At 37.7% G+C, this 19,212-nt stretch overlaps 1 protein-coding gene and 1 long non-coding RNA gene across 3 annotated transcripts in view; one reads left to right on the top strand and one right to left on the bottom strand.

Annotated features, from left to right (window-relative positions):
• Window positions 1-19,212, bottom strand: part of tube1 (tubulin, epsilon 1) — a 204,035-nt gene that overhangs the window by 174,465 nt on the left and 10,358 nt on the right. For both annotated transcript variants that reach the window (XM_079887751.1, XM_079887750.1), the window contains exon 2: window positions 17,246-17,319. In XM_079887751.1, the coding sequence (XP_079743877.1) occupies window positions 17,246-17,319 (74 nt within the window). The remainder of the gene's footprint in view (window positions 1-17,245; window positions 17,320-19,212) is intronic.
• LOC307168132 lies at window positions 124-1,185 on the top strand. Its single transcript, XR_013822900.1, has 3 exons — window positions 124-173; window positions 971-1,036; window positions 1,148-1,185. It is a non-coding gene; the product is annotated as an uncharacterized lncRNA (long non-coding RNA).

The raw sequence follows: 19,212 nt of genomic DNA, 5'->3' as shown, positions 1-19,212 counted from the left end.
ACCATGCTAGAACAGTTTAAAACTTTTTCAAACTTTCTGGCTAGGCTTTTTCAAGCCAACTTAAAGTTTGTCTACAAACTTTACCATCTAGTTTTATTTGCTCTTCTTTTTTTTTTCAGATGATAACTGAGAAGAATCAGATGAAACCTGAACAAGATACAGCAACTCTAAAGGTATCCAAGAAGTTAATGTAATAACTGAGTTATTCCTTGAAGAAACGACCAGTGTTCCTCAGAAACAGATTCTTTGCCACTGTTATCAGTCACTGAATTATGATTGTGTGTGTAAGAACTAAGAAGTGAGTCACGATCACTTACTGTACATCTAGCACAGGCGCAATGTCTCGTATCACTCTCATACATACACACACACACACTTGAACTCAGGGCCGTCCAAATATATCTAGTTACCAGTGTCCCAGTAAAACTAGTGTCCTCATAGACCAGGATTCTGTCAAACTTACACAACACACTCAGTCAAAGTCAAACATCAGGATCATGTTCTTATGATGTCCTCATAAAACTAGTGTCCTCATAGACCAGGATTCTGTTAAACTTACACAACACACTGAGATTCTTCTGTCAAGTTAAACATCAGGAACATGTTCTTATGATGTCCTCATAAAACTGGTGTAAACCTACACACAACCTGACACACTGTAATGAAAACACATGTAATGTGATGCATAAAAGGCATGAACATTACCTTGTGGTAACATTCAAATATTTAAATATTGATTTGAAAACTTTAACTATTTTGTAATCTTGTATATATCTCAAATCAATATTTCATGTGCAAATATTTATTGATAGGTAGCTGTGTATTGGGATCCTGATTATCCTTTCCATGTTTATGTTGTATTAATTACTGACTGACTGTACATTATCCCTTATATATTCAATTTTATTTATTTTTTTTTAACTCTTAGGTGAAGTGTTTCTGCATGTAATACTTAATTTCATATTTTCAGATGAGCCATAAGAGCCAGTTGTCATCAGGCAGTGATTGTGCTGCTCTTACTGTGGGACTAGACAAGGTAAGTGAGAGTTGTGCTGGAAGAGAATGAGCAAACGAAGCAGAGACATCTGTGAGATCTAGTGTTCACATATTTACACCACTGTTTCATGTCTAATGTTATGTTTTGTAGATTCTCAGTGAGGTTGAACCCTCCACTCTTGAAATGAACTCTGTCCCAGTCAGAAGTCAGATGTGCAGAAGGTATTGTTTTGTTTTTTTGTTTTTGGAAATCAAATTAGGGATACACCGATATGAACATTTGGTCCGATTTCGATAACTGATCATTCTTTATATTCGAAAGCCGATATCTGATATATTAGCCGATGAATCTAAATCCAAAATTTGATATACTTTGAAAGCCTGAATACAAAAACGAAACGCTCATCATTTAAAGCCAATGTCCCAAACACTTCAACATAAATCAAACATATACAGTACAGTGGCCTAGTTTGAACCAGTGTAAGATTTCTTAACTTTTAAAATTAATTTTACATTCATATTTCCAACTTTCTTTATAAAAAAAATGGCAACACTTTACAATAAGGTGTGAGAGGTTCAACCAGGCGCTCAGGTAGAGTCAGAGGAGTTTTAGATAGGTGCTCTTGGGGTAGGGAAAAAAATCCAAAGGAAAACAAAAGCAGGTCCCAGGCACTCAGTCAAAATAACAGGAGAAGGATCAGGTTAAAAAGCCTTTAATGAATGTGGCTTAAGTCATTTTAAAAAAAATATGCACCAACATGTTTCGACCAACAAAATGGTCTTCATCAGGGCAGTCACACAGAAAGAGAGAATGGCAGCAAATATAAGCAAGTAAAGTCACACCCATAAACCAAAAAATCTATTAACCTAATGAGGTCCAAATTAGTCAATTAATCCAATGAAGCAATCAGGTCTACAGGATAGAGAAAATCAACAAAGGCAAACCAACAGGTGACCAACAAAGAAATAATGAAAAAAAAAAATAAATGAAAAAATAAAATAAAGCCCAAATATCTCCAAATAACATCCCTCAACGTGGGTTATCTGGAGGAAAAAAAAATAAAAAATACATACAAATAAGTATCAAGTATGAACATAAGTAAGAAATAAATATAAGACAAAACCAATGTACAAACATAGATAACATGTCACAAAAAACATTTAAATTCTATGTCATCGTTCAAACCTGGATATCGAAGCGCATCCAGTTGATGGATCCAAAATGACTCGCGCTGGTTGAGTCTACGAATCCTATCACCACCTCTATCCAAAGGTCTGACATGTTCCAAGACCTCTATTTTTAGTAAAGAATCATTCTTATTGTGCATATGTAGGAAGTGTTGGGCCATCTGATAGTCAGGGCTACTAATACGAATGGCATATTTATGTTCCGCCAACCGATCACGTAGACGTCTTTTAGTGCGACCTACATAAAACACATTCTTACACGGGCACGATAACCGGTAAATAACAAATGTAGTGTTACAATTTATAAAATCTTTTATTTTGAATGTTCTGTTAGATTTGAAATCCACAAACGATTTTGAGGGGATGATATTACTACAGTGAGGGCAGTTCATACAACGATATAACCCTATAGGTCTCTTAAGCCAACTTTCATTCTTCTCAGGGGGGAGATTAGCCTGGTAATACCAGACTCTGCTACTTCACTTTGCTTCGTAGAGAGAGTCTGGAATAGCATAATAGAGAAGTGTTTTCTCTCTCGCGGGGGGGCGCTTGTCTGAAGTTTAAAATCATTGGTTACCCGTAAGCCAATCACATAACGTTTGGTTATGGCGTGTGTTATGCGCATGCTCAGCCGCATCTAACTTCCACTGTAAACACATGTATGATGCAAAAACTAAACCATTGAGCGAAATACCGGAGTGAACATGGTTGTGAACGACTTTTGCAGATTATGTGAAGTAAATCTACGCAAGTACGCATCCACCACGGTACAATCAGCGTCTACGTCACGGCTCTCAGCCCGCCCTCTGTTCGTTGATTGGCCCGGCTGTTTTCAGGCCGGTGGAAAACTGAAAGATACGCTGCTATCTCAGACTGACTACAGGAGCGAAATGAAATTAGTAGGGCTGTCAAAGTTAGCGCGTTAATAACGCGTTAACGCAAAATCATATTAACGGCACTATTTTTTTTAACGCGCGATTAACGCAGCGCATATTTTCTGTTTGACCCGTGGCCCAACCCCTAGTTGGAGAAATGGAGATACACAGTGTTGCCAACTTAGCGACATTGCAGACCCCTTTAGCGATTTTTTCCCGTCAACAAAGCGCCCAAACCTTATTTAGTTTCTGAGAATCTAACGTTACCGGTACCGCCGGTACTGCTCTCTCAGCACGCGCGCGCACCTCTCTCTCGCTCGCTCGCTCGCTCGCTCGCTCTCTCTCTCTCTCTCTCTCTCTCTCTCTCTCTCTCTCTCTGCGTCTCCCACGGAGGAGCAGCGCTTTAATTCAGTTAAGCACAGATATTATGTTGCTTCTCTAATTTTACAAGTATAGCCGAAATCAGAGCACGGATATTGTCTATATTTATCTTATGTGTATTTGATTTCATCAGACGACGGCTCGATTATCAGAATTTTTGTGCAGATTAACTTAACATCTTGGAAGGGAGAGCTGGTTATGTCTTAATGGGTCGCGTTTCAGTCACCATTTCAAATTCATTCCGTTGTTTGACAACAGAAACAGTAAAATATACCAAATGAAAACAGTTTTATTGAGAATTTAGCTTCATCAAAATGGGCACAGAGAGAGACAAACTACAATGTAATAATAAATAATAAATTTAAATTTAGCATTTTCAGAAGAGCTGCCCTGTCATGCAAAAATCTAAACATGTTTGTGTTAGTAAATTGCTCAGTGCAAAGAAAGAGAAGTAATGGTAACCTGGTATTTCTTTGTTCTTTCTACATGTGTCTAATAGACATGAACAAGTTCTTTGCAAAAAACATCTATGACCTTTGAAACATGTCTCGTCCTTATGCTCTATATTGACTATGGTTTCAATAATAAACATACATTTGCATAAATCATCTATATTTATCCATGCTCACGTTGATTAGAGTATTACAAACTTGAAAAGTATTCATTTAAGGTACATTTAGAACAAATAAAAAAATGTGCGATTAAATGCGATTAATCGCGAGTTAACTCATGACAATCATGCGATTAATCGCGATTAAAAATTTTAATCGATTGACAGCCCTAGAAATTAGCGGAAGTAGGAAGTCTGACGTAGTCAGGCTAGGGGGAGATAACTATGCACCAACTTATCTCGAAGAGTTGGAGCCTTTCTGTAAGAAAATCTAGGCGGTTGTGGAAAGACCTCTTGGAGGACAGGATCAGAATTCATAATGGCCCAATTAGGTGTGGACCGGGTATCAAAGAATTTTTGCACATCATAATCAACTTTTTTACAAAAGGCAACAAGAGATGGATTCGATACCATAGGCGTAAATAGGGATTTAGGTCTAAACAAAGGATACAAGTCACTATTGGGAGTACTAACAGGAACATCTGAGTTATCAGGAGTACTATCAAGAGTCATGTCAGAGTTGATAACTGTCCTGGAACAGTTTTTTTCCCTACCCCAAGAGCACCTATCTAAAACTCCTCTGACTCTACCTGAGCGCCTGGTTGAACCTCTCACAGTTCATAGTCCTTGCACAGTTTGGGAAACTGTCATCAACTTTGGCTTTGCTCTGCTATAGGATTTAGCGTGTGGTGAGTGATTTATCATGGAGACACACTCTTTTTCTACGGATGAAGGAAGGAATATTATTGTTACAGACTCTTTACTCACGCATGTGGAGAATGTATTGCACACTGACTGTTCAACAAAGAAACATGAACTTCGTAAACTTCTTGAGAAAGATATGAAGCTCAAATGGCATGTGGTGTCACTTTCTGATTATTGGAGAGAAGGACGCATCCCTCGGAATCTCACATAAAAGGGAATTACAATAATCAAGCCTAGATGTAACCAAGGCATGAATGAGAACTTCAGTACAGTGTTGAGAAAGTGAAGAACGAAGTCTAGTAATATTACGTAAGTGAAAAGATGCAGTACGTGAAATATTATTGATATGGGAACTAAAAGAAAGCAAAACATCAAAAATAACGCCAAGACTTTTCACCTGGCTAGAGAAGTTAACTGGGCAATTATCAATGAGCAAGGGGAAAGATTGAGCTTTAGATAAAGCAGACCTAGATCCAACAAGAAGGGCTTCAGTTTTACCTGTATTTAACTTTAAAAAATTATTAGTCATCCATATATTAACATCCTGCAAACATTTAGTAAGGTTAGAAGGGGGATGAGAAGCATTTGGTCTTGTGGATATGTATACTTGTGTGTCGTCGGCGTAGAAATGAAAATAAATAACATAGGAACGAAAAATATAACCGAGGGGTAGAATATAAATAATAAATAAAAGCGGACCCAAAACTGACCCCTGCGGAACGCCGTGAGTGACCGAGACAGGCTCTGATTGAGCAGTCTTAATCTGTACAAACTGTTTTCTGTCACATAGATAAGACGAAAACCAAAGTAAAACATTATTAGCTACTCCAATGCAGGCCAATCTTTCGAGTAATACTGAATGACTAATAGTGTCAAAGGCAGCACTAATATCTAAAAGAATAAGAATAGACAGGAAACCAGAATCAGCAGCCAAGAGAAGATCATTTGTAACCTTAACAAGAGCTGTTTCTGTACTATGATTGGATCTAAAACCTGACTGAAAATGCTCATAAATGTCGTTATCTTGCAGATGTGATTCTAGTTGAGTTGCTACTATTCTTTCAAGGATTTTAGATATAAAAGGCAGGTTAGAAATGGGCCTATAATTATTTAGATCATTAGGATCTGCACCAGGTTTTTTGAGAATTGGAGAGATAGAGGCCATTTTTAATGATGAAGGAACAGTAGCAGAAGATAATGAAGAACTTACTATAGCTGTAATAATAGGAGAGATTGAATAAGTACTTACTGAATACTGAATAAGTAGTCTGAATAAGAATAAGTAAGAAATATCCTCGGTAATTAACCTTTCTGAAATGCCTCTTTCCAACGAGCAACTTGGTGTACTGTCTAAGGGTATGTCTTTTGCACCCACTCATACCTCCAGTTTATTTAACACTAGAGTGGATTTATTCCGTTTTTATCGGAATTTACATTTAAAGACATTCTATCATAAGTCAGGACACAATCATGGTTGTTCCAGGACAGTTATCAACTCTGACATGACTCTTGATAGTACTCTTGATAACTCAGATGTTCCTGTTAGTACTCCCAATAGTGACTTGTATCCTTTGTTTAGACCTAAATCCCTATTTACGCCTTACTTTACAATAAGGTTTCATCTTCTACAGGATTTATTAATCTTACTTAACGTTAATCTCAACATTTTCCAAGGACAACACGCTGAAACACAGCAACTAAACCCAAAGAATTCACAATGTTTTTAATGCAATAGTTTGCTCATTATAATGTATGTATATATGGCAGGCAGTCCCAATCATAGTTATTAATGTTCTGCATTGAAGCTAATTGTTACGAACTGCTCCGAGACGAGGGTTGAGATCCAAACGCAGCTTTATTGTATGGGGCAATCCAGAGGCGTAATCCAATGTACAGGCAAGGGTCATACACAGGCAGGCAGTCAAAACAAAGAAACAAACAAACAAAACAGGCAGGGACCAGAGGCAAGAGAGTAATCCAGGGACCAGAGGCAAGAGAGTAATCCAGGAAACAGGGCAAGATATCCAAAACCAAGAGACAAGAAAACCAGGAGAATGCTCAGAAATGCAGTGTAACACTTAAACAAGACTTCGCGGTGAGTGAATGAATGAACATGGTATAAATAGACTGAGACTAACAGGATGATGAGACACAGGTGAATGCAATCAGTGAATGAGGTACAGGTGAATGTGATCAGTGAAAAGTGATGATGAGTCCGGGCAGTGAGTTATGGGAAATGTAGTTTATGAGGAAGTTATCCTAGTCTATTGTGGAGCGCCCTCTGGTGGCTCTCGAGGGCACTCCAGCTGGTTATCGTTACACTAATGATCATCACATATTGTGACTTTTAATTTGAAATCAAAGCTACAGCTAACACTGTCTGTAAAAGACAGACTTACAATCGGTTAAATGTACTGTTATGTTGATGAAATATTGAAAAAAATCTACTTTAGAAAACATGGGTGGTGATGAAGTAAAAAGATCCAGCACATTTAGATGGTACAACCTTTTGAACTGACTGTATGCATATCCCACACAGCCTCATTTTTGATTTACTTGGAATTAAATATGGCATCTACCCAGACTAAAGTTGCTTGACACATGCTGAAAGGTTCCACACAAATTAAGATCTCACTGAAATGACTAGATATCTTTGTAGGAAAAAAATACAGCCTCTTATTTGTAATATTGAGATCTTTAAAAAAAAAAATGCAGCTCTTATTTGGTAGCCAAAGTAGGAGTAACGTCACAACATTTATAGCTACCAACTGGAATATATTCTGTATAAGTTTCTTTTTTCTGTAGAACATAAAAGAAGATATTTTGAAGAGTGTTTTTTTTTTTTTTTTTTCATAAAATTGAAGCTCATTTATGTTTTGTCTTGAAGATCCACATAGGAAACCAAGTTTGGATCAGAGAAGAGGCATGGAAGAAGATTAATTTATCTACAAAAGATTCTCTCTATGTTAAAGAGATGGCTGTGGCACTGTGGGGGACAAACACTTTAAAGTCCCCGTGAACCGGAAGTTGCAAACGACTTTTCTCCAGTGTTATGACGTATTTCCAAGTGAAACGGAAAATTGAACAGAGGGCAGGGTTTTACTTAGCGCTCCTCCTCTCCATCTCTCACTCATAGCAGACTAACGGTTTGAGGGGAGTGGTTAAGCGTTTTCAACCCAAGCCGTCAAACCTACGTCATCAGAAAAAGACGCCATTCCAGACCGGAAGTAACTTTTCAGATTTTGATTAAAGATTACCATGGTAAAAAAAAAAAAAACATTTATATTTACTTGCACGGATTAATTGTTCACCACAAGACCTGTAATATGCGCTAACAAAGTAAAAGTCAATTTTGATTTCACGGGGACTTTAAAGAGCAGAAGAAGTGTCAGGAAAGGAGTGTCCCACGAATAAACACTCTGCAAAGCCTCCCCTGACACCCTCCAAGCTGCAAGTTTTGAGAGGTAATCTGTTAATTCATTCATTCATTCATATACTTTATGTAGCCATATCCAATTTAGTAAAAGGGTTTTACATTAGTTGATTTACCTTTCTAAGTTTTACTAGTTGAAAAGTGACAAATTAATAATCTAAATTATTTATCTTTCAAGTCTGCTTCAGTGACTGGCTCAAACAAAAAGAACCCGAAAAAGGAGAGAGAGAAGCGGAAGAAGCAAGTGGGGTATTACATATCCCAAAAAATACAAGATGTCATAAAAAAAGAAAAGAAAAATGTAATGTAAAATGTATCTCTATATTTCTATAATTCTGTTATTGTTCTCCTTTAGTTACTATTATAGTTTTTAGCATTTTAATCATTTCAATTAATAATTTTGTACATTACTGTTAGCATATCAATGGGTTGTTTTAAGGGGCTGCAATATCAAATAAAAGGAATTTGTTTGAATGGTTGCCTGTGTTCCTGAAGATTATTTTAAGTATACTTGGAATTGTTTACATTATTTGTCACAACACCCAGTGGCAGGAAAAATAGAGAAGACATAGAGTCAGCCAGCCTGACCAGCTAAGACCAACAATGACCAGCTAAGACCAGCCTAACCAGCTAAGACCAGCCAGGCTGACCAGCTCAAACCAGCTAAGCCCAACAATGACCAGCTAAGACCAGCCTGACCAGCTAAAACCAGCCTGACCAGCTAAGACCAGCCTGACCAGCTAAAACCAGCTAAGCCCAACAATGACCAGCTAAGACCAGCCTGACCAGCTAAGACCAGCCTGACCAGCTAAGACCAGCTAAAAAAGTGTTCAAAACCCCTCTAAAACCAGCCTGATAAACCAGCTATGACCAGGCTGGGAGACCAGCCAAAACCAGCCTGACCATCTTAGGCTGGTTTAAGCTGGATTTTTTAGCAGGGAGCTTCAAAGCTGGAGCACTAAATGATATTCAAAGTCACATTTCACGCTTTTAACATTAAATAAAGCACATAAACAGTAGCCAACCAGAGATTATCATTGCCACACTTTGTGTTTGATGTTCCAGTGCAACGTCGCAGAAAAATAGAAACCGTTTCTAAATTAGAAATGTCGCGTGTCGCCGTTGCGTCTGGTTAGGACAAAAACTCTGATTAACATGGAAAAGATACCTTTTATCGCGTGTCGCGTCTCGTGTAGTTAGTTAGGACAATTTTAATCGGACAATTTGACCGGAGAGATTTAATTTTGTCGGACATTTCATTTTTTTTTCGGCCAATGTCCGGCAATTACCGGACAACGGAAACCCTGGTTGGCAGCCCTGCTTTTAGAAGGGGATGAATCGTCGGCAGCGTTCCTCCTTCCGCCATGCTTCTTCTCCATGTGAGTATTGTTTACATTAGACTAGAGCGCGCACTGCGCCGCATGCACACAGTGCTTCTACATGTGAGGATTGTTTACATCAGTGCGCGCACGTGTTTCACGCAGAATATACGCAGTGTTTGTTTAAGCGGTTGATGGAAAATAAGCTAATGCGCGTTCTATAAACATAAAAATACCGTGAAAAATAATAGATCAGAATTTAAGTGCCCGCGATAACAATATCGTGCTTATTCATTACCGCGATTTATCGCATTACCGAATACCGGCACATGTCTACTGAAAATTAACACAAAAGAAAAACAAGAATAATCCTGTCTAAAATTATAAAATGAAGGTTTCTGTTTGTGACCAGTTCAAGGTACGTGCTGCAATAATCATGCCTTGAATCTGTTGATGGTATGTCATATTTGTATGTCTCAAAATGTCCATTTCTATCCACAAAACTTGCCAGAAGCCCTGGTTTAAGGGGTTATTTAAAAAAAAAATATTCTGGAGGTGCATGCCCCTGGACCCCTGGACCCCTGGATTTTAAATTAAATGTTATGGCGAATCTTATAAAAACGCAAAATCTATACGTCACGACTTGTCGAAACAGGATTATTTTTTAGAGATTCACCGATGTATTGGCCAATAAATCAGCCGATTGTAGCAATTTTATTTTCCAACCTAGTTATTGGTAAAATACACTATCGATTGACCTCTAAAGACCAGTGTTTATGAAAACTGCCTTATATGCAACTGAGTTGCATACAAACATTTCAGATATGATTTGAGAGTAATTATTGTAACTGAAAATAAACAGCAGTTGAATATACTTAGAGATGCACGATATTATCGGCACAACATCGGAATTGATGTATATATTACAAAAACTCGGCATTGACCGATATGATAACAGATATGCGCCTGCAATAACTCACGTGTGCAAGGAGTGCTAGCGATAAGATTCTTGAAGTGAACTTTTGCATGTATGGTTGTTATATTACAGGGTTTTTTTTTTATTGATGCCTTGAATTTGTGAACGCCCGAACAGAAGGACTCATACGTTGTGTGATACCCGTCAACAGTCACTCTCTAGCGCATGCAGCAGCAGAAGCTCCTCAAGGTCCTAGTGCCCGCCCGGTACAATGTTATATTTATTTAGTGGGGTCGCTGTTTTTATGCTAATAAAATTCAATTTATCTCTCTGCACTCAAAGCGCTTTACACATGAAAGGGGGAATCTCCACAACCACCACCAATATGCAGAACCACCTGGATGATGTGACGACAGCCATATTGCGCCAAGGAGGCCATGATGGACAGAAGGCAATGGGCAAATTTGGCCAGGATGCCGGGGTTACACCCCTACTCTTTTTCGAAGGACATCCTGGGATTTTTAATGTCCGCAGAGAGTCAGGACCTGTTTAACGCCTCATCCGAAGGATGGTGCTCTTTGACAGCATAGTGTCCCCATCACTATACTGGGGCGTTAGGACCCACACAGACCGCAGGGTGAGTGCCCCCTACTGGTCTCACTAACACCTTTCCAGCAGCAACCTGGTTTTCCCAGGAGGTCTCTCATCCAGGCTCAACCCTGTAGGGCCCTATAATTTCCGCGATCACGGAATCGCGGACGGAATCGCGGAATTGGCAAATTAACGCGGAATCTAGTGTCAACGCGGAATTTTACATATTTGGAATAAAATTCTGTTTTTGTGTGGGAGAAAAACGTATGTCTGAGGAAAATCGCATATTACTGAAAGAACGAGCAGAGAGAGAGGCCCGGACGCGCGCGCGTCTTCAAACTGTCTTGCTCTCTCTCACTCCCTCGCGCTTATTAATCTAAATCAATTGAGAATTGACACAATGGTAAAAGATCAGAAGAACGAAGTTTCACGTGGAGCATTCGGATATTTTTTTCCTGAATTAGGCTACCGCTGGGTGTGAATTGTGCAAAAAAAAAAAAAACTTTTTTACCTTTCCTTCTTCTCTGAAAAGCGTTCCGCCCATTCAGCTGACATAAAAAACACTTTCAATAAACTAAACAAAACCTATCCAATGATGAAATGTTTTCTGTGTTGACAAATCTTGTGCGATGTCCTAACTGCCGGGATAATCACACAACGCGTACAAGTCTGCTAATGATACGTCCGATTCGCGAACTAATGACTCATTTGAACCGATTCACTTTAATGAATGGTTAAAACAACTGATCTGTCCAACACTGAATCGGTTCGGTGTATAACAAAATCGTTAACACTTTACAATAAGGTTCCATTTATTAAACTCTAGTTAACTAGATCAGTTAACATTAACTATTAATAAACTGCACTTCTACAGCATTTATTAATCTTTATCAATGTTAATTTCACCATTTAGTAGCCTACATTATTTAAATAAAAAGTTGTATTTGTTAACATTAGTTAGCTTAATGCACTGTGTGAAGTAACATAATAAAAATACAGGGTTAGGGTTAACTAAGATTAACAAAGATTAATAAATAGTAACAAATGTATTGCTCATGGTTCATGTTAGTTAGCTTAATACATTCACTAATGTAAACAAACCAAACCACATTTAACACCTCTTAAAATGAGAATTTTGTTTGTTACCTCAATAAATTTAGGGTCATTCCTATTTTATTTGTGTACATTTTAATCATTAACATTAAAAACACTCTTTTTACGACTAAAATAACAGTAAAGGGTAAAAAAAAACTGAATTCCCAAAAATTAAAACGGAAAAAACGGAATTTGCAAAAATTAAAACGGAAAAAACGGAATTTGGGAAAAAATAAAACGGAATTTGGGAAAAAATAAAACGGATTTTATAGGGCCCTAACCCTGCTTAGCTTCAGTGGGCAACCAGTCTTGGGCTACAGAGTGATATGGCTGCTATCTAGATCATCTACAAATGTTAAATCCCAAAAATAAATACTGTATCTGTCTAGGGGGTTGGGGGAGGGAACGTGACTGACTTTATTATTGTTATTTTCAGAGATTTTAATGTACTCTTATAAACAGAACTTTATTAACATTTATCTATCTTTATTACACAGCTCTGTGGTACACTTGATTCTGATTGGTCAATCGTGCCATCCAGTACCATTACTCCCAGATAACAACCGCTGAAAACAGAAACACAGGCTCATCCGGGTCACTGAAGTCAGCAGCGCTTTACGCTTGCTAGGAACGTTTTTCTTCATGGAAGTTTTACTTTTTGTGAGCTAATAAAATATTAAAACTCAGTCAAATCAATATTTTGTGTACAGTTGTTTAATTATGCCATCCAGTATCGTGGACTCGCTCTCTTGTTTCATACAAACACAGCTGCTGCCATTTTGTGACTATTGTGTTGTAAACTGTTGGATTATAAGATACAAACAGGTACGATTTTAAAACAGTTTAATCTTGAATCAATCTATATTATCCCCAGAATTATTTATGTGGTGAAATACTGTGTAATAAGTGGTATAACTGTATAGTGCGTATGCCTTAATGTCTGTCTAGTTTGAACTTGGCGCTGAAACTCCTCTCTCCGCGGTAGCTTTGCGTTAAAAGAGCCAATAAAATATTTCGACTCAGATCAATATTTCGTGTCTAATTATTTACTTATGTGGCAAGTAGCCATGTAATAAGTGGGATAATGTACATCCAGCCAGTTGTTATCACAGAATAACCCCCTTCAGGCTGATGGAAGACCTGATCAAGTCCTGATCACCCTGTCTGCGTTTATTCTGAGATAACAACTGGCTGGATATACATTATCCCTTACTTATTGTGTAACATTTTGGTAAGGACCTCAGAACTCTGAAACCAGAATGAAAAATAAATCGTTTTTGCTTAAAGGTCCCATGACATCAAATTTTCATTTTCTGAGGTTTTTTAACATTAATATGATTTCCCCTAGCCTGTATATGGTCCCCAAGTTTCTAGAAATTTTAATCGGTGTAAATCGAGCTTTTGCTATCTTTCTCTGCCTTTGAGAAAATGGAAGCTCAACCGGGCTGATCTTGAATCTCCTCCTTATGACGTTATAAGTAGTGATGTGACATTTGAACCGAGACGTCGGAGCTTGTGTCGAGAAAAAATGGGCGTGCCAGATGAAGCCGCGATTCGAGGTTTGTGTTGTTAACGTGAAAATCACATGACTAATGACAAACGAGGCCTCGGTTTGTGTGGATACATCATCGGTTCGGTCTGAGTGTCGCTTCCGGATAAAGGGGGTTCGAAACTCGCGCCACCGAGCGAAGCATAATAATTGCTCAATAATTGGATGTACAAATGAACTAGGGCTGCAACTAACGATTATTTTGATAATCGATTAATCGGACGATTATTTTTTCGATTAATCGGATAGGGTTTTTTTTTATTCAATTTGATTTTTGTTTATAACTAAATAAAACCCTAAATCAGGGTATTTATGTGTAAAAGTGTACTTTAAAAAGTGCAAAAGCCACACATTGAGTTTTACTAATATAATCTTTAATTTTTACATTTTAAACCCCAAACACAAAAGTTTGTCCAGTTTTTAAACAGTAAAACTTCTTTAAATATCCAAAATATAAATAAACAAAACAAAATATTGAGTTGCGCTGCTCATATAAACTTCACATTATGAAATTAGGACACAAACATGTTTGTTATAAAAGATATTAAGCAGCAGATTTTGAATTCCAATGTAGAATGCGATCTGTTATTTCTTGATAACAGACCGCTGCGAAGTAAACACACCAGAAAAACAGAGCGTTGCTATGGACGCAGGATTCTAACCGTAGAGACGGAACGGACTATTTTCTTTAGCGGAAGCAATACAATCATTTTTAAATCAATAAACTCCTTTTTAAATCAATATTTTGTGTAAAATTATTGATTTATTTGGTGGGTAGCCATGTAATAAGCGGGATTATCCCTTACATAGTAGACAAATGCTATAAAAAGAGAGCGGAATGGAGCAGCTGACAACAGGCTTGATTAAAAGTACAGGAAAAATGATGTATTACTGCACAAGCATTCGCTGAAAACCACTGACTACTACAGTGACTAAAAAACAATATTTTACTGCTGCTGTTATTAACTGCCTTTATATTTAGTGCTTCACTTTGTAAACACCATTTAATTTAACCTATTTCTGCGGTAGCGCTATTTTAATCCATCACTTATGTTGCGAGCGACCTGATTGCGCAACCTGATGCTCGATACAAAATAGATCTAGTGTGACTGTCCCGAAGTTAGTAAACAAAGCTGTTTACACAGTAGTATTGAATTAAACTAGACTATACCATTTTCACATCTTCATATAATGAGAATATACAGTTTTTGCTTGCCATGCTGATGTTTCTCTCCGATTACTCTCTGCCATTTCGCGTGACTGCGTTGTCATGAAAGTGACGTCATCAGTAACGCTCCCCGTCACGTGAGCAGACCAACTAATCGACAATGACATTCGTTGACAACGATTTTCATAATCGATTATTATCGATTTTATCGATTAGTTGTTGCAGCCCTAAAATGAACACAGAAGACTTTTTTTAGTTCCTTCATCCAAGCCCCAGAAGAACCAGTGGATTAATTTCATTTTCTCTGGAAATGCGCCGACTCAACTTCCCAAAGTTTTGCATGTCTGCGGCAAACATTTCACCGACGACTGTTTCCTCAACTTGGGTTAATACAGAGCTGGGCTTGCTGAACGTCTGAAACTAAAGTCTGGATCAGTACCAACTCTCTTTGGCTCAGCTACACACCTCGGACAAGTAGGCTAAGTCAACTAATGATATACAAGTGTGTTGCTTTACTGTTTATGGTTACCTAGCTTGTTACACGTAGAATGTGGCTGTAACATTAGCTATGCAGCTATGCAGTTACTTGCGCTAATGTAAAGGTAGACAGCATCAAGTATGTGTGTGAATACACACACTGTAACGCGAGTGTTGTACACTTCTTTGTTATTTGGATAACCGTTTTCCTGTTGGTTAACGTTATATGGCGCGCGCGATATCCGCATTTCAAGATCGCAGAGCTTGATGTAATTGTAATAAGATAAATTACAGACATTACAGATCATGATCACTCTCATGAAAAGGCAACAGTAGGTTAGCGTTAGCTACATGATAATAACTGTAAACCATCCGAATAAAGTACCGTATCCAGACATAATATTTTAAACTAACCATCCGGAAACGTCCTGCTGGAGCCGCTGAGTTGCAACTTCTTCATCTGTTGCTTCTCCATCTGGATCAGATTCTGGGTCAAACTGAAATGCTTGAACGACTGTGTGTCTTCATGCCATTGCAATATTTCCAACGTAAACATGCATGGTACCGTTGCCGCAAGATGGTCAAGGCCACACCCACCCTACACCTTGCGCCGCCTTTCTCCTCCTCATTAGCATTTAAAGCTACAGACACCGAAACGGCCCGTCTGAAGGAAGCTCATTCTGGGACTGGCTTGTAGTGGCTATAATTCTGCACCGAGGCTGCATTTTTGGAAAGAGATTTCAGATACAGTACTAGGGACCACTAAGGCCTATATTAAAGCCTACAAAAAGTAGCATGTCATGGGACCTTTAATACTAATTGAAATTAAAAATAATTCATTTATAATTCTTGCATGGGAGAGACTTGGAGTTGTTTTCAAACAAAGAGAAAATAAAATAAATGTATCGGCGTCAGCTTTTGGCTTGCTTAGTTGGGGACATTTAATATTCAACAATATTATTGATCTGCCTTACTTAAGGTGGACGATGATGCAGTTTTCTCCTAGAAACAAACTTTGTTGTATTATTTTCATCTTACTGTGAAGCTGCTTTGATGCAATCTGTATTGTAAAAAGCTCTATATAAATAAAGGTGACTTGACTATCAGTCAAAATGAGTTGAAAAATGTTGGCATACATCAGAAAATCATTCTGAAAGTGATTCCAATGATATCCTCTGTGCCGTTATCGTTATAGATGTGGTGTGAACTCTGCTAATCTTTTATATTCGTTATCGCTATAGCCTAGTTATTGTCCTTGGTGTGAAAAGGCCTTTAGAGAGATTTACACATTAAATGTAAATCTTACTGTAAATAGTATCTGAATCTAAATAACAGAAGCTGAAATACTAAGAAAAAACTTTTGAATTATATAAAACTACTAGATTTAACACACATGCAACCAGGTTCATTTATGAACATTTGGCGCCCTCTTCCCCCTTGTAGATTAAACACTCAAAATTTAAATAGCAACATTTCTAAGCATTGATTTGGTACTTTTTACAAATTATATAAATAAGTTGTCTCTTGATAAGCATTGAAATTATTCACCAATTTATGTACTTTAAGTTTCGCAGGTTGAGTGCACAGTATATAGGCTAACACGTGTAAACTGATTTTCCAGTTTACGTTCTATAAAGACTTCAAGTTGATCATTTCTCTCTCTCCACCATTCACTTCTCGACCACTAATCACTAAAAAAAACTCTTCATGTCTAAATTATTTTAGTGTGCTTTTAAATAATGCAAATCTCTAGACACTCACCTCCAGTTTCACAGACAAGGTTTACACAAGTTCCAGACTAAAATGTATGTTTGAGCTGTTTGAACTGAAAGCAACTTGCACTGCCATATCTTAAAATGTGTCAGTGCCATTGTTTTGTCTTAAGACGCACACAAGGCACGTTTATAAAAGCTGCTTATACTGTCAAAAAATTATTTCTTACTTGATTGACATGTGCATGTTCTCTGAGCGCGAGGTCCCAGAAACGGCAGCCCACCTGATTCCCACACTGACCAACTGGAGGAGAAAAGAAGAGGTAACTAGAAGACACACATTCTTGCCCAGGGGCATCAAGACGTTTTTAAGCACCAATGACAGCTTGACCTTTTTCTCCAGGTGAGACATGATTGATGATGGTCTGGGTGCGGTAAAGTAGGATTTATGTTAGACATTCGTAAGACATTCGCCAAGCAAATTAAGGGACTGTCTCAAAACTGCACACACACACACACAAATAAGCATTCCAAGGTGTGAAACCATGCAAAGCATACTATTAAAATGTAAATATGTGAATTAAGTGGAAAACCTCATTTTTGTCAAATAGGTCTAGATAGTTTTAAGCTGTGAATGGGATATCACTATGGCTACATGGTTATTACATTGTACTCCAAAATTAATTTTTGATTTTTTGAAGACTTTAGAAAACCTGTAAAAATGTTCCAAGGGTTAGTGAATAAATCCCAGGTGGTGTGACATCATCAGGTCACATGACCAGGAAGTTATCTAGATTTGTGTATTTCAAAAATTCATTAAAAATAGATGAAATGACATTTTTTAAATCCAAGTCGTGTATGGTGTGTTCCAAGGGTTGGTGAATAAATCCCAGGTGGTGTGACATCATCAGGTCACATGACCAGGAATTAGAGGTGGGAGATATATCGTTTAGACGATAATATCCAAATTGTTGTCTGGACGATATGCAAAATTGGGATATCGAATATTTCATAGTTTGTACAATCCGACCCCCCAAACATGAAAAGAGCTGAAAGAAGTTAAAGAGAAAACAACGAACGCACACTGATAACCTTCTAAACAATTATATGTAGCGATCTTTAATACTGTAGGGCAGTACTATTCCCGGAAGCAACCTCCGAGCCCATGGTCCCGTGTCGTCAAAAACGCACATTCATACGTAAATTCGAAATAGTGCGCGCAGAAGCACATGCGCAAAACCGTTCTTAAAATGATATATGAATTATTTTTATTTTATCATATGTCATTTTACAAAAGGACATTTTACAAACCTACGTTTTGCGCATGTGCTCCTGCACGCACTTTTTCAGTCTCAACACAGCAATCAGAGGAGGACGCGCTGAAAACTGTAATGCTGTTCTCTTCCTTCATAACTCGTACTGAGAAGGTTTGAGTTGCAGAGGAATTTGTGACTGTTTCACCTGTTCAACCACATCAAAGTTTCGTAATTAGTAAGTCCGTGCTTTTTCTCTTTTGTTCTTATGTGCTGAAGGGCCGCTGTGCCTTGGTGAAACGGTGTTTGTACGTGAAGAGCTCTTTTCCAAAACGCCATAAACCTAAAAAGCTGCCTCAAAGAAGCAGCAAAAGTAATGATTATGAATATGTAAAATATTGCAATAAGACATTTTAATTGTTTATTAATTTCTGTGTCAGCTGCAAAGATGAAGTTGACGATAGGCTATCGCGATCTTCGCAGTAGGCTAGTGAACGCACCGGAGAAATGCACATTTATTAGGCTACATAGTTTTATTTTGGATGGTTTTGTTTAGAACCAGTTTTCTGTAAATATATTTCACATTTTTTAGACCTGTGAGGCGAGTAGGCTACGGTTCGGTTCATGATGATATCTCCAGTTCAAGCACCTTATGTTGTGATTGCTAGCCTATATTTACTTTTTATGTATTAAATCCAGGAAATTGGTTAATGAAAAATGAATTAAAATTAAGATACAATTAATACAAAACGAAATTCGTTTTAAAGAAAGGATTTGTGCTTTCTGTTTTGAGGTCTCTGTGAAAGTTTGAAAGTATTTTAGTGCCGCTTTCAGAGCACTCGCGTCCATAATGGAGAACTGTCACGTAATATTGTTTTTTCCTCATAAATGCAAACACGAAAAATAAAAGACAAAAGACTTTTTTTAAAAGACCAACCATAAAT

Source organism: Squalius cephalus (assembly GCF_949319135.1).
Source record: "Squalius cephalus genome assembly, chromosome: 12".
In the NCBI taxonomy this organism is placed as follows: domain Eukaryota; kingdom Metazoa; phylum Chordata; class Actinopteri; order Cypriniformes; family Leuciscidae; genus Squalius; species Squalius cephalus.
The sequence above is the reverse complement of the archived record's forward strand: the minus strand, read 5'-3'. Positions and strand labels throughout refer to the sequence as shown.